The 12,498-nt window shown below is 42.6% G+C and overlaps 1 protein-coding gene across 3 annotated transcripts in view; it reads right to left on the bottom strand.

Moving 5' to 3' along the window:
- LRRC1 (leucine rich repeat containing 1) overlaps positions 1 to 12,498 on the bottom strand; it is a 171,998-nt gene that overhangs the window by 102,685 nt on the left and 56,815 nt on the right. For all 3 annotated transcript variants that reach the window (XM_043542374.1, XM_007055064.4, XM_043542375.1), the window contains 2 exons: positions 10,610 to 10,688; positions 6,062 to 6,151 (listed from right to left, as the gene is read on the bottom strand). In XM_043542374.1, the coding sequence (XP_043398309.1) occupies positions 6,062 to 6,151; positions 10,610 to 10,688 (169 nt within the window). The remainder of the gene's footprint in view (positions 1 to 6,061; positions 6,152 to 10,609; positions 10,689 to 12,498) is intronic.

Genomic DNA, 12,498 nt, shown 5'->3' with positions numbered 1-12,498 from the left:
ATCTCATTTGTTGCTTCTGTAACACTGCACTTTAACAAGTTTGCATTTTAAAGTACAGTCATTAAGTGAACTCTTCTGCCTTGTTCCATACAACCCGTAGAACTATTTTTACTCCATGTGAAGCCATCAGATGTCTCAGACTGCAAGTTTATGTCTGTAAAAAAGTGCATCCTTGCCCATCTTACATCAGTCTGATGTACACCAACTCTCTCAGCCACACATCTGTTCATGAAGCCGTAAGTGAAAAGTAATAAGCCTAACATTTGGTATGCATTTCTGAGACATTTCCATTCCTCTGTAAAGTCTTTCAGTCCACAGATATCAATACAACTTGAGTCAAATCATTGCCATTTTAAGCCTACAAGTTATAAAAAGTACTTCTAAAATCAAAATTATGTTTTGTGACTTCATCTTTCTGACATGATATCGAAGGATATTTAGCTTTCCATCTACTCTGGAAAGCATGTCTAGATACAAGTTTCTCAAAAGTCTTATGTCTTGTGGAATGTTTTAAGTACACAAGACCTGTCAATAGAGACAAATCCTTATCCCCACTAATCTTTCAATTCTAGTAATCATAAAAGCGTTACTTGTAACAAGAGGAAAAAATATACCTGTGCTTACCGGAATGTTTTCTTTCTTTGAATAATAAGGTCCACAGATCTGTTACAGTAACTACTTCAGCCTGCTTGCAGCTTTGGGGCAGAATCAGACCTCTCAGTCACTAGCAGCAGGTGAATGCCCCACCCCTGACACCCTCTCTGCTTCAAACAACTTTCACAGACATGATAATTCCATTCTATTTTCCTAAACTTACCTGACTTGAGATTAGAGTTATCAGGAAGTCTACTTTAATGGGAATAGTGAATATAATAAAACCTTGTACAGGGCTTCAATGGGGTTGTCAAGGTTCCTTCCCCACTCTGAACTCTAGGGTACAGATGTGGGGACCTGCATGAAAGACCCCCTAAGCTTATTCTTATCAGCTTAGGTTAAAAACTTCCTCAAGGTACAAACTTTGCCTTGTCCTTGAACCCTATGCTGCCACCACCAAGCGTGTTAAACAAAGAACAGGGAAAGACCCCACCTGGAGATGTCTTCCCCCCCAGAATATACCCCAAGCCCTACAACCCCTTTCCTGGGGAAGGCTTGATAAAAATCCTCACCAATTCACATAGGTGAACACAGACCCAAACCCTTGGATCTTAAGAACAATGGAAAAGCAATCAGGATCTTAAAAGAAGAATTTTAATTAAAGAAAAAGTAAAAGAATCACCTCTGTAAAATCAGGATGGTAAATACCTTACAGGGTAATCAGATTCAAAGCACAGAGAATCCCTCTAGGCAAAACCTTTAAGTTACAAAAAGGCACAAAAACAGGAATATACATTCCATTCAGCACAACCTATTTTACCAGCCATTTAAACAAAAGGAAATCTAACGCATTTCTAGCTAGATTGCTTACTAACTTTTTACAGGAGTTCCAAAGAGCTTTCCTGATCTGTTCCCGGCAAAAGTATCACACAGACAGACAGATCCTTTGTTCCCACCCCCTCCAGCTTTGAAAGTAACTTGTCTCCTCATTGGTCATTTTGGTCAGGTGCCAGTGAGGTTATCTTAGCTTCTTAATCCTTTACAGGTGAAAGGGTTTTGCCTCTGGCCAGGAGGGATTTTATAGTTCTGTATACAGAAAGGTGGTTACCCTTCCCTTTATATTTATGACAGGGGTAAAGTGCTGGAAGGAGCAGAATAAGCTTCCTAGGTTGGGCTCTATAGTCTTGGAGTAGAACCAGGGAAGCTGCTCTACAGAAGCATTTAGTGTCAGGGCTTGTACAAAACTCTTTTTCTCAACCATGCTGAGAACATTATAATACAGAGATGTTACCTTTTGCTTGGACAGTCTCATACACCTACATTAGAGTCTCCCTGGGGGAATTTAAGGCTCTGCACTGCTTAGGCCTCAGCTGAAGTATTCTGTCCGGTTCTGGGCACCACATTTCAGGAAAGAGTTGGACAAATTGGAGAAAGTCCAGAGAAGAGCAACAAAAATTATTAAAAAAGTCTAGAATCAATAACCTATGAGGAAAAATTGAAAAAAATGGGTTTGTTTAGTCTGGAGAAGAGAAGACAGAGGGGACATGATAAGAGTTTTCAAGTACATAAAAGGTTGTTACAAGGAGGAGGGTGAAAAATTGTTCTGGTTAACCTTTGAGGATAGCACAAGAAACAATGAGTTTAAATTGCAGAAAGGGAGGTTTAGGTTGGATATTAGGAAAAACTTCCAAACTGTCAGGGTGGTTAAGCACTGGAATAAATTCCCTAGGGAAGTTGTGGAATCTCCAGCATTGGAAGTTTTTAAGAACAGGTTAGACACACCTGTCAGGGATGGCCTAGTTATTACATAGTGCTGCTGTGAGTGTCAATTTCTTTCTAGAATCCATGAGAAGATGATCACTTCATCCAACCATCCATTTTGAACCTATCTGTTCCTGGGTCAAGGATTGCTTTTTCAATAACAGACCTCCTCAGGCAGACACAGCCAACGGTCCAATGTTCGGTTAATCAAGCCCAAGAACCAGTAAGACATAACCAATATCACTTCCACACTCTCTTTCCTATCTTTTGTCCTGGGGAGAAGTGGAAAAGAGGTGAGTAGGCAAAGAGCAGAGACCTTACCCAGCTTTGCAAGGGATCATCCATCACCTTGAAACCAGAACCTGACATATGGAGAGGCCACAGGGCACTTAATGGCCATTTCCAGATGCAAAGAGATCAATCATCAGCCCATCAAATTGACTTATAATCAGCAAGAATATTTCTGGATCCAAATGCCACTCTGCTTGATCTGACTTCTGCCATGTAAGTCTTGGTAATCATCATCCTCCTCCTCCATTTGATGGGAAGTGCACATCAAGGCAGGAAACTCTGGTCTGTCCAGGACAGAAGCTGATTTTCTCTAGGGGTGGGCTGACTGTGTTCTACTTTACTTAAGAAAATCCCATCAGATAGAGATTGTCACAACCAGAACAAGTCTGTTATCAATGGGAAGAAGAGTACACTGAGACCTCAAATCATTGTGTTCCAGCCAGTGGATGCTATGCTTTCGTTCTAAGACCTATTTTCCTGGATAGAATTGGGACCTGAAAGAGTCCTCTCCACTAACTCCTGCTAACATCTGACAAAAGATTTCTTTGCCTACCACACTAAGAGTGGACCCTTTTGGAAAAAAAATCTCATTATCTGCATTCCCCAATTCAGAGAGCAGAGTGGAAAAAAGACAATGGGACCGCGACCTCTGTCAACAAACGTTATTTCAAGTGAGATGCAGAAGAGAACACAAATTACTGGGTAGGGCTCATGTGAACTCTGATTCATTAAGTCTCTGTGCACAGCATTCCCAACAGGCTTCACTAAGAAATAGGTTATTGTTTCTGACACACTAGTTTTCCCTTATGACCATCTGTATCTGATGTTAACATTCTTTGCCATAAGACCTTTTACTAATAGAATTCATCCTCAGTCCACACCAATGACTGAGTCCCTGGCACCATACATCTGTGTTTATCATGAATCCACAATACTCCGGAAGCCGTATCACTACAGGTTTGTCTCAACTTTCTAAACAGAGCCCAGAGGAGCAGAGTTTTCCAGGAACAGACAAGAGTGAACGCCCTTTTTCCTTAAAGCCAATATTAATACTCTCATGATCTTGGAAGAGACCTTGGAAGCATCTGTCAGATCAAAAGGTAACAACCAGTTTTGAAGAAAATAGTTCACGATCCGTATGCCAAGCTGGAGAGCTGTCTGACTAATGGTAACATTAGAATCTGAGCCTTCTTTAGGAACTTCAGGTGTTCCAACTGGGGTCAGTCTGTTTCTTCCCAATTCTCTAAAGCTAGATGCAGTACAAGGAACAGCCATGATGGAGAATGGTGATATTGCTCTGATCTGAAGTAGATTATGTAGGATTTCATTCCTGCCCTGGCATTCCCATAGACTACTAGAGACTGGAAAAGGGACAAACCTGTGCTTGCAATTCTAGCACAGCTCCAAGGAGTAGCCCTTCTCGACAACGTCCAGTGACCTCATTTTGAGGAAAGCTATAGGCAGCCATTTATTCTCAAAATGAAAGAGCCCAGCACCAGTCAGGAGTCTAACAGATTGTTCTGAGGCAACTGAGGGCAACTACTGACCTTGCCAGAGCATCCTAGATTTGTTCCAGGTACCCCTTGCAAAACAGTAATCCCTCTTGTTGTACTTCAGGGACTGCTTGTCATGTTATCTGTATTCCTTGCAGTAGTGTCTGGCAGGAGCCAGGATTGTAAGTCTATTTTTCCCCAATAACTCCGGAGTTGTCTCAGCTTTTCATCAAGTTTTCCCACTACAACATGATGAGAGTGGAGAACTGACTTGTCCAAGTGTCTGATCTCAATGACAAAGGACTACATTAAACAGATTTGTTTCCCCACTATCTATTCAGGAAGAACTCCTTACAACAGGGAATATTTCGGGTCAAGAGAGGTGGTCAGTATGGGAGGTATGATCTAAGTTAGCATGGTTTGTGAAAGCATAAGAAAGGTGTCTAAATTAAAAAAAAAATAAAGTATGAAGTTCTTTTTTGGCTGATGCCAACTGAGAGCTTTCATGCCCATAAGAAGGAGCTGAGGTGACACCTGCCTGGACTTGGCTGCCTACAAAAGGCTTTTATAGTGAGGAGGCCACTTGATTAGGTTAAAAAATATCATCCCCAGTTTGAAATGCTGAGTCCCTGACCACCATGAAAGACAGTTAAGTTTAACTTCAGAAGTGACACCAGGTTGAATTTGGATTGGTGCACACTAAAAGAACATCATGCCCTTATAAAATGGAGGCCGGGAGACCAGAAAGTAATAAATGGCGCTGTGATGTTGCACTCCATATTCTTTATGGAAATATGCTTATGTTATGGATATGACATAACTGAGATGTACTTTATGCAAGATGGATTTTGTAAGGTATCAGTGGAAAGGTTATAATTTACTGAATGTGATTATCCAATTTGTATGCATGTATCTATTCTGAATCTAAAATTAGAAATATGGACTATGTAACCATTACAACTGGGTGTGTATTGGGAAGACACCCATCAGACAACAGGCTATCAAATTTGATGAGCCATCAGGAACGAACAACAAAAGCATGAAGACCCTAATCAACCCTGCCTGGACTAGACTGAAGAGATGAACTGCACTCTACCCTCGGAGCCAGCTAAGCTCCCCAGTGAGAGACACACAATAAAGGGAGACACAGGAGAAACAGACCTTTCCTTTTTCTTCTCGGTGTAGCACTCTCCCTGAAGCCTGCAGGGCACCAGCCGCTGCAAATATCTCAGGGGGGGAGGAAAAGCTGAGGGGAAGTCTCCCCAAAAAGGCAAATGCAGCACTGGGACACTGTTGGGAACTGGACAAAGACTAACCCAGATTGGTGGTCGGAAATTTGTAACAGAAGTTTGCAATTTCTCTCAGACAAGCTCTGTGGCAGGGGGAACGGTCAGAGCCACCAGCCACTGCAGAAGCACATAAAACTGTGTGGAACTCCAGCGGGTGGGGCATTCTCCTGCTGCCAGGTCTGGGTCTCTCTGTGAGCTGCAACAAGGCTCAGGCGCTCACTGTAATAGATCTGTGGCTCTCAGCATGAAGAAGAATTGTAGGTAACAAGTTTGAACAGAGGTGCAATTATCAAACTGATAACATCCTTTTAGTCTTTTATCCTTTAGTCTGTCCAGCTTCTCCCAACTCCCTAGATTTGTACCTCCCAAAGACTAAACATATGCACATATACCCCAAGTTCAATGCAGTCACCTCAATGGAGTGACTGATAGGAACACAAGAGAAGGTTTTTAAACAGACTAAAAAAACGTATTACCCTGAATCAATTACTAATTTGTGTAATATACTTGTAAATTTAATCTTTACATTTTTGCATACACCTTGTGTACCACATCTAAGTCAGTGACAACAAATTAAATATCATATCTTGATTAAAAAAACAAACAAACAAACAAAACAAACAAACAACTTACTTCCCAATGTTTTCAGGTAGTGCCTGCAGTGAGATGTCATTTACAGAAAGACACGTTAGATTCTGTAATTCAGGAAAGCTTTCAGGCAACCTATGGAGATATTAATTCAGATAAATCAAACACTTGTACTACAATAACTATTCATATTGGCACAGTCAGATTGTATATAGTTGGTGGAAAAGGATATGAGGTGGCTCTTATATAAAAAACTAAACAATAGTACTAAGACAAAGGGAAAAGCACGAGAAAGAGAAAAAAGTTAAAAGTAAACCAAATGGGTTTAATTTTCTTCTTGTTTGTATGTATTAAGGCAACGCATATCCCATATAATAAGACCACCACAAAAGATACATTCAAAGCTGTTGAAGCAGCATATACTGTGAGGGAAGAAGAAAAGAGTACTTGTGGCACCTTAGAGACTAAGTGAAGTGAGATGAAGTGAGCTGTAGCTCACGAAAGCTTATGCTCAAAATAAATTTGTTAGTCTAAGGTGCCACAAGTACTCCTGTTCTTTTTGCAAATACAGACCAACACGGCTGCTACTCTGAAACCTGTGAGGGAAGAGTTATTGTTTCGGAAGAATGGGAAATTTGGCTTATTTTTTCATGCCACCTGTTTCAATATTAGGTTATGGAGCAGCCTCTTTTGTATTTTTAACTATTTGTTAAAGATGTCTAAAGCATGGAACACGTTGTGCAGCCATCCTAGCCATCTCATACTGCTAAATACCAGGGGGCTTGATCCCAGCTATGTGGGAGATGGATCACGCTAAGGAAAAGGCGACCTAATGTAGAACAGGCAGAGACCTTTTGGCCTAGTGATCAGATAAGATTTGTTAACATGAGCTATCTTTAGGGCATGCAGCAAGAACTATTTCTTTTCACAGATTCAGGGGACATCAGTGCATTTTCAAATGTCAATTGATTTTTTTGGTTTCTAATTGTTTGAAGGCTGGGGTTAAACTGCAGGCTTATTTAGCTGGTAGAGTTTACCTTTTTTAAAAGCTAGTCAAAATGCCTATCCTGAGATAGATTTATACATAAAAAAAGGGCCTAAATAAATAAAAATCTAATGGAAAAAAATTGGTTGACAGCCACTTTTAAAACTGAAGATTATTACATTGGGTAGTGTTATAAATACTGGAAATACAAATAGAAAACAGGAAAAAACTGATCCAGAAAAAACTGGACTAGATGACCTCTTGAGGTCTCTTCCAACCCTAATCTTCTATGATCCTCCAAAGACTCCATATGTACTGAGCATACTCAGGCCCTGGCTGTGGGGGCTGAGCAGGACTTTCCCTGCAATTGCTGCTCTGACCTGCTGGGCTGTTATGGCATCAGACCAGAAATGCAAGGAAACTTTTTCCTGTTCTCTCAGTGCTCCTGCTTGCTGGATCCCAAGCAGTGCTATGGAAGAAGCCACTTAACTTCAATGCAGAGCGGACAAGAATCTGACCTGAGAGGGGATGGAAGGAGTTGACCAGGACTGGCTAGACTGAAGGAGACAGGGCAGAAGGATGTGTGACCACTACAGCACACTCTCCACCAAAATCCAGATTGAAACCCAAGATTCCCAAGTCTCAACATTTCTCTGGTGTCAGCAAATAGCTGAGAGACTCACTGGCAAAATGTGTCTGACTCCCTCTAGTGCTAGTCCACCTACCAGTAATAAATTGTTATCCTCTGTCAGTTTACTCTGTTAATTCAAGTGGCAGAGGTCTGTGCAATGGATCTAAATGTTGCAACCATTTGAGTGTCAACATGGTTCCATGGAATTGAATTTCTGCTGGTTTGTTTTTTACACCTAGAAAGCTACAAATAGTCAAGCATTCAAAAGTTAGAAAATTGCCTGTGCAACCTTAATTCAACCCCTTTAAAGACTGTATCCTAATGTGTACACAAATTACATGATCCCTTCCTCATTCAGTGCACAGGATGACCTGTGCTCCAGGGTTTAATCAGGACTGTATAGTAAAAGAGGCTCTTGTCTATAGGACCTCTGTTTCATTTGTTGCAGAAGTTGGAAGGTGAGTAATTAATGAGGCAGGGAATTGCAAGAAGACAGAGGGTGGTCTCGTGGTTAAGACAACTGAACATTGCCCAGGAGAACTGGATTCTATCCCTGCCTCTGCCAGAGTTCCTGTGTGATGCTCGGCAAGGAACTCAGTGGCCAAACATGAACATTTTGGTCATGTGTGTTCTTCAGCTTCTGGATACCCAATTTGATACCTTGGAATCTAATATGCAGAAGTGCTGAGCACGCATAAGAGCTGTGCTGGAACGTATGAAATGCTATAAAATGCTAAATAATCTCAAAACCAGTTCTAAGGCATTCTCAATTTGGGCATCCAAGATAAGGGGACAGTTTTTACCTTAGTCCCTCAGTGTCCCATTTGCTTCCTGTAATCTAGGGATAATACCACCACCTCACCTCACCAGGGTTTTGTGAAGGTAAATTAATAAATATCTGAAGCACTCAGATTCTATTGTGATGATCACCATACTAAAACCCACAAGGAAGTTAATAATTTTGTCTTCAGAGCAGGACTTCAATACTGTGCAGTAAATAAAACTTGGGGCTACATGTTGAACAATGAGAAGAAAACAAAATATTGAACAGCTGCTCATTCTGTGAGCACCATCCATCCAGTGCACTGACAGAGGTATGGGTCCTGTGGAAAAGTAGTGTGTGATATAACTGAAGGTTGTCATAATGCATATGCACAAGGAGACAGAATTAAAATTGTACCAAGCAACCTTAAATTGTGACATTTTACAGCTTTTGAACCCTGGATTTTGAAACCTTACAGTTCTTTTCATGTAGTTGTTTTGACTGCAATATAATATATATTAGACAAAGACCAATACATATTTATTTTCAGTAAATCATTTTAAGTGGCTCCCCCCCAATACAATACAACTGTTCTCCCTTCATCAAGAAGTGTGCTGCATATTGCTCCTCATTTTAAACCCCAGCAAATAGAAGCTTATTGTAATTTTCTAACACCTTGTGACTTTCTTTACAGTTTAGGAAATAGGGAAGGATTCAGCTTACGAGTAATCCTTTTAAACATTGTTACATCAAACATAGAAGGATCAGAAAACTAATTCTTTGCTTGAATAACAAGAGCAGCACAGGGCCTAACAGCACAAGTGTAACAAGCCAGAACAGAGTTGTGGTATCCACAACGCCGCTTTTACTGCTAGCATGGGACACGACAACTATTACTTAGTTAGAGAATGCTATGGCTTAGGCCATGTTATAGTCCCATCATATTAGGCAACACTAGCCTAAATATTCCAGGGGAGGAAGAGGGACGACTACTGGCAGAAGGCCCTATGTCTATGCAATGTTGGATTGGTGCCCTCTCTACATGACAAACATGCTACTCTGTTCCATCAGGGAAGGATCACTTATGCGGATTCCCTCCCTATTTCTAAACGTCTAGAGACAGTCACAATGCATTAGAGGCTTTCCTTTTACCCCCTTCTTGCTAGATGCAACCAGCCAGGGCAAAGGAAGTTATAGTAGCTGCTGCAGCACCTAGTAGCAACTCAGCACTTGAAGGCTGGGCTGAGCTGAGCCTCACTTCTCCTAGCTGCTCCTGCACAGAGTCCCTGTCTGTCATTCATTGATTTCTCTATCAATCATCTTGATTGTCCAAGAGCCTGTCCTTCTCCTTTGGTATGTGGAGTGGTGGGGGAAAGAACACTAATTCATTAGGCTGAATCAGAGTCATAGCAATCAAGCGAATCCTGCCAAACTGAGCCAATCAAGAAACATCTAAAGGACGCTTTCTTAAAATGATCAGTTACGGTTTATTTGGTGCTGTACAGAACATGAGAGGAAGAACTACCATCAACTATTACTCTTTCCTAGGCCAAAACAGGAGGGAGCAGTGACTAATGCCACTATGAATTGCTTTCACTGCAACCATGCAATTGCACCAAGATGGGGAATACGGATATTAGAGAAGCAGCAGTCACCATCAGACGGAGAACAGTTTGGCCACATGGCATGTATAAATATATTGGATTAGCCCTAATTCAGTGGCTAGGGATACGGCATGGGTGCAAGCCTCAGGCATATGCAAGGAGAGCCATTATTTGCACCTGCTGAATTAACCCTAATTTTAAGCAGTCAAACTATGCCAGTGCAACCTCACTAGTTTGCTGGTCACTGACTGCTACATCCCACATATAGACAAAGGCTAGAGATGGAAGGAACAGATGACAGTGGAAAAATATAGCACCATAGCTTTGCTGGTTTATACTGCTGGCCCTGCTTGCCAGGCTTTTTATCATTTGGATTTGCGTTCTTAAGTACTGACTAAATTCACATTTGTTCTGAGTAGCCTGTAATCGTCAACCCCCTGGGAAGGAAGGGTGCACTTGTCCCTGTAACTCTGATCTCTGGCCACCACCCTGTGGAAGAAATAGACCCTGCATGACTCAGACACACACTATATTTACTTTAAGAACTGAGCAAGTTAAATAAGATTGTAGTACTGGCCTGGAAAGCACTTAGCATAATGGGGAGTGTTACCTGGTCAGTGGGTTCCCACTGAAGTCTGCTACTTGTAGTGCTTTGCAAAAGGAGATGCTTTCTGGAATTTCAGGAATTTCTGCAGAAACAAACAAATGCACGGTTAACAATTGTGATGTAGAAGAAGACCTTTTATTCGGAAATGGTCACAGCATTACATACTGTATCTGGTCATTTCAAATAAAGGAAGTTATCTTGCTGTGTGCTGTGACTTTTTTTAAATGTAAGACTATTTTTTAAAAAGTTACCGATATTTCCAAATACAATTCAAGGTGTTAGTTAACATTTAGAGAGCCCAAAATTAATTGGGACCCAGACATTTTAGAGACTATTTATCTCTCATGCCCTGCTCAAAGGGCCTGGAATGCTCACTTGTCCAAATGAGGGTTGTCTGTAAATTGGCAGAAGAATCTCTGGAATTCAGTCTCTCTGTTTAGCAAAAGCCAAAGTCAGCCACTTTAAGGACACAGTCCTAGATTAATCATCTAATCCAAACATTTGGAAATTTGGGTCAATATAAGGACAGGCATTTTATTGACAAGGGTGTGTTGGCAGGGTGTGAGGGTAGAACAGAAAAAAAAAAAAAAAGAGTAAATATCTCTGCCCAAATGTACACTCATGGGCACAGTATCATCCCCTCTTACTACACTAAAATCTCACACCTTATAGCAGTGGTTTTCAAACCGTGGGTCATGACCCATACCGGGTCGCAGAATGGAAGGGACTGGGTCGCGGCAGCTCTGGTCAGCACTGCCGACAGGGCCGTTAAAAGTCCCGTCTGTGGTGCTACCTGGCAAACGCAGGCTAGTCCCTACCTGTTTCGACAACGCGCTGCACCCTGGAAGCGGCCAGCAGCAGGCCCGGCTCCTAGGCGGGGGGGGACCACGGTGCTCCGCACACTGCCCCTGCCCTGAGCACTGGCTCCACACTCCCATTGGCCGGGAACCAGCCAAAGGGAGCTGGGAGGGGTGCCTGCAGGCGAGAATCCTGCCTCTGCACCCGGCTGCACTGCTGACCGGAAGCCGCTGGAGGTAACCCTGCGCCCCAATCCCCTGCCCCAGCCCTGGAGCCCCTTCCTGTATCCCAAGCCTCTCATCCCTGGCCCCAGCCCAGAGCCTGCACCCCCAACCCAGAACCCAGACCCCCTCCCCCATCCCAACCCCCTGCCCCAGCCCTGAGCCTCCCCAAACCCAGAGCCCCATCCTGCACCCCAAACCCCTCATCCCTGGCCCCACCCCAGAGCTTCCACCCCCAGCTGCACCCCAACTCCCTGCCCCAGCCCAAAGCTCCCTCCCACACTCTGAACCCCTCCGAGCCCTCACCCCAACTCTCTGCCCCAGCCCTGATCCCCTCCCACACGCCAAACCCCTCATCCCCAGCTCTGTTGGGTCATGAACATCAACAATTTTCTTCAACTAGGTGGCCAGAAAAAAAGTTTGAAAACCACCGCCTTATAATACTACTCTCTTGAATCTAGGTCTCAAATAAATGCAAAAAACACTGTTAGTCAGGCTTGGTCTACGTTAGGAACTTATGTCAGCATAACTACATCACTCAGGGGTATGGAAAATCCACATCCCTGAGCGACATAGTTATACTGACCTAACCCCGGTGTAGACAGTTACTGCCACTTGGGGAGGTGGAATATCTACACTGACGGGAAAAGCTCTCCTTTCAGCATAGGTAGCACCTTCACTAAGCAGACGTGAAAATGGTGGTAAGAGTAGACAAGCCGTCCGAGGTCTGGTTTAATATAAATGAAGTTAATCAGATATTTGTAGGTAAACAGGAAGTTTCAAATACTGTACAGTACATAAGTAGAGCTTTAAAAAGATGCCTGCCAGGTTTCATGCGTCAATGCTATTTTCATGAGCAGCCTACGTTAAGGG

This window comes from Chelonia mydas, chromosome 3 (assembly GCF_015237465.2).
Source record: "Chelonia mydas isolate rCheMyd1 chromosome 3, rCheMyd1.pri.v2, whole genome shotgun sequence".
Classification (NCBI taxonomy): Eukaryota; Metazoa; Chordata; order Testudines; family Cheloniidae; genus Chelonia; species Chelonia mydas.
Note: the sequence above shows the minus strand (reverse complement) of the source record. Positions and strands in the feature narration are given on the sequence as shown.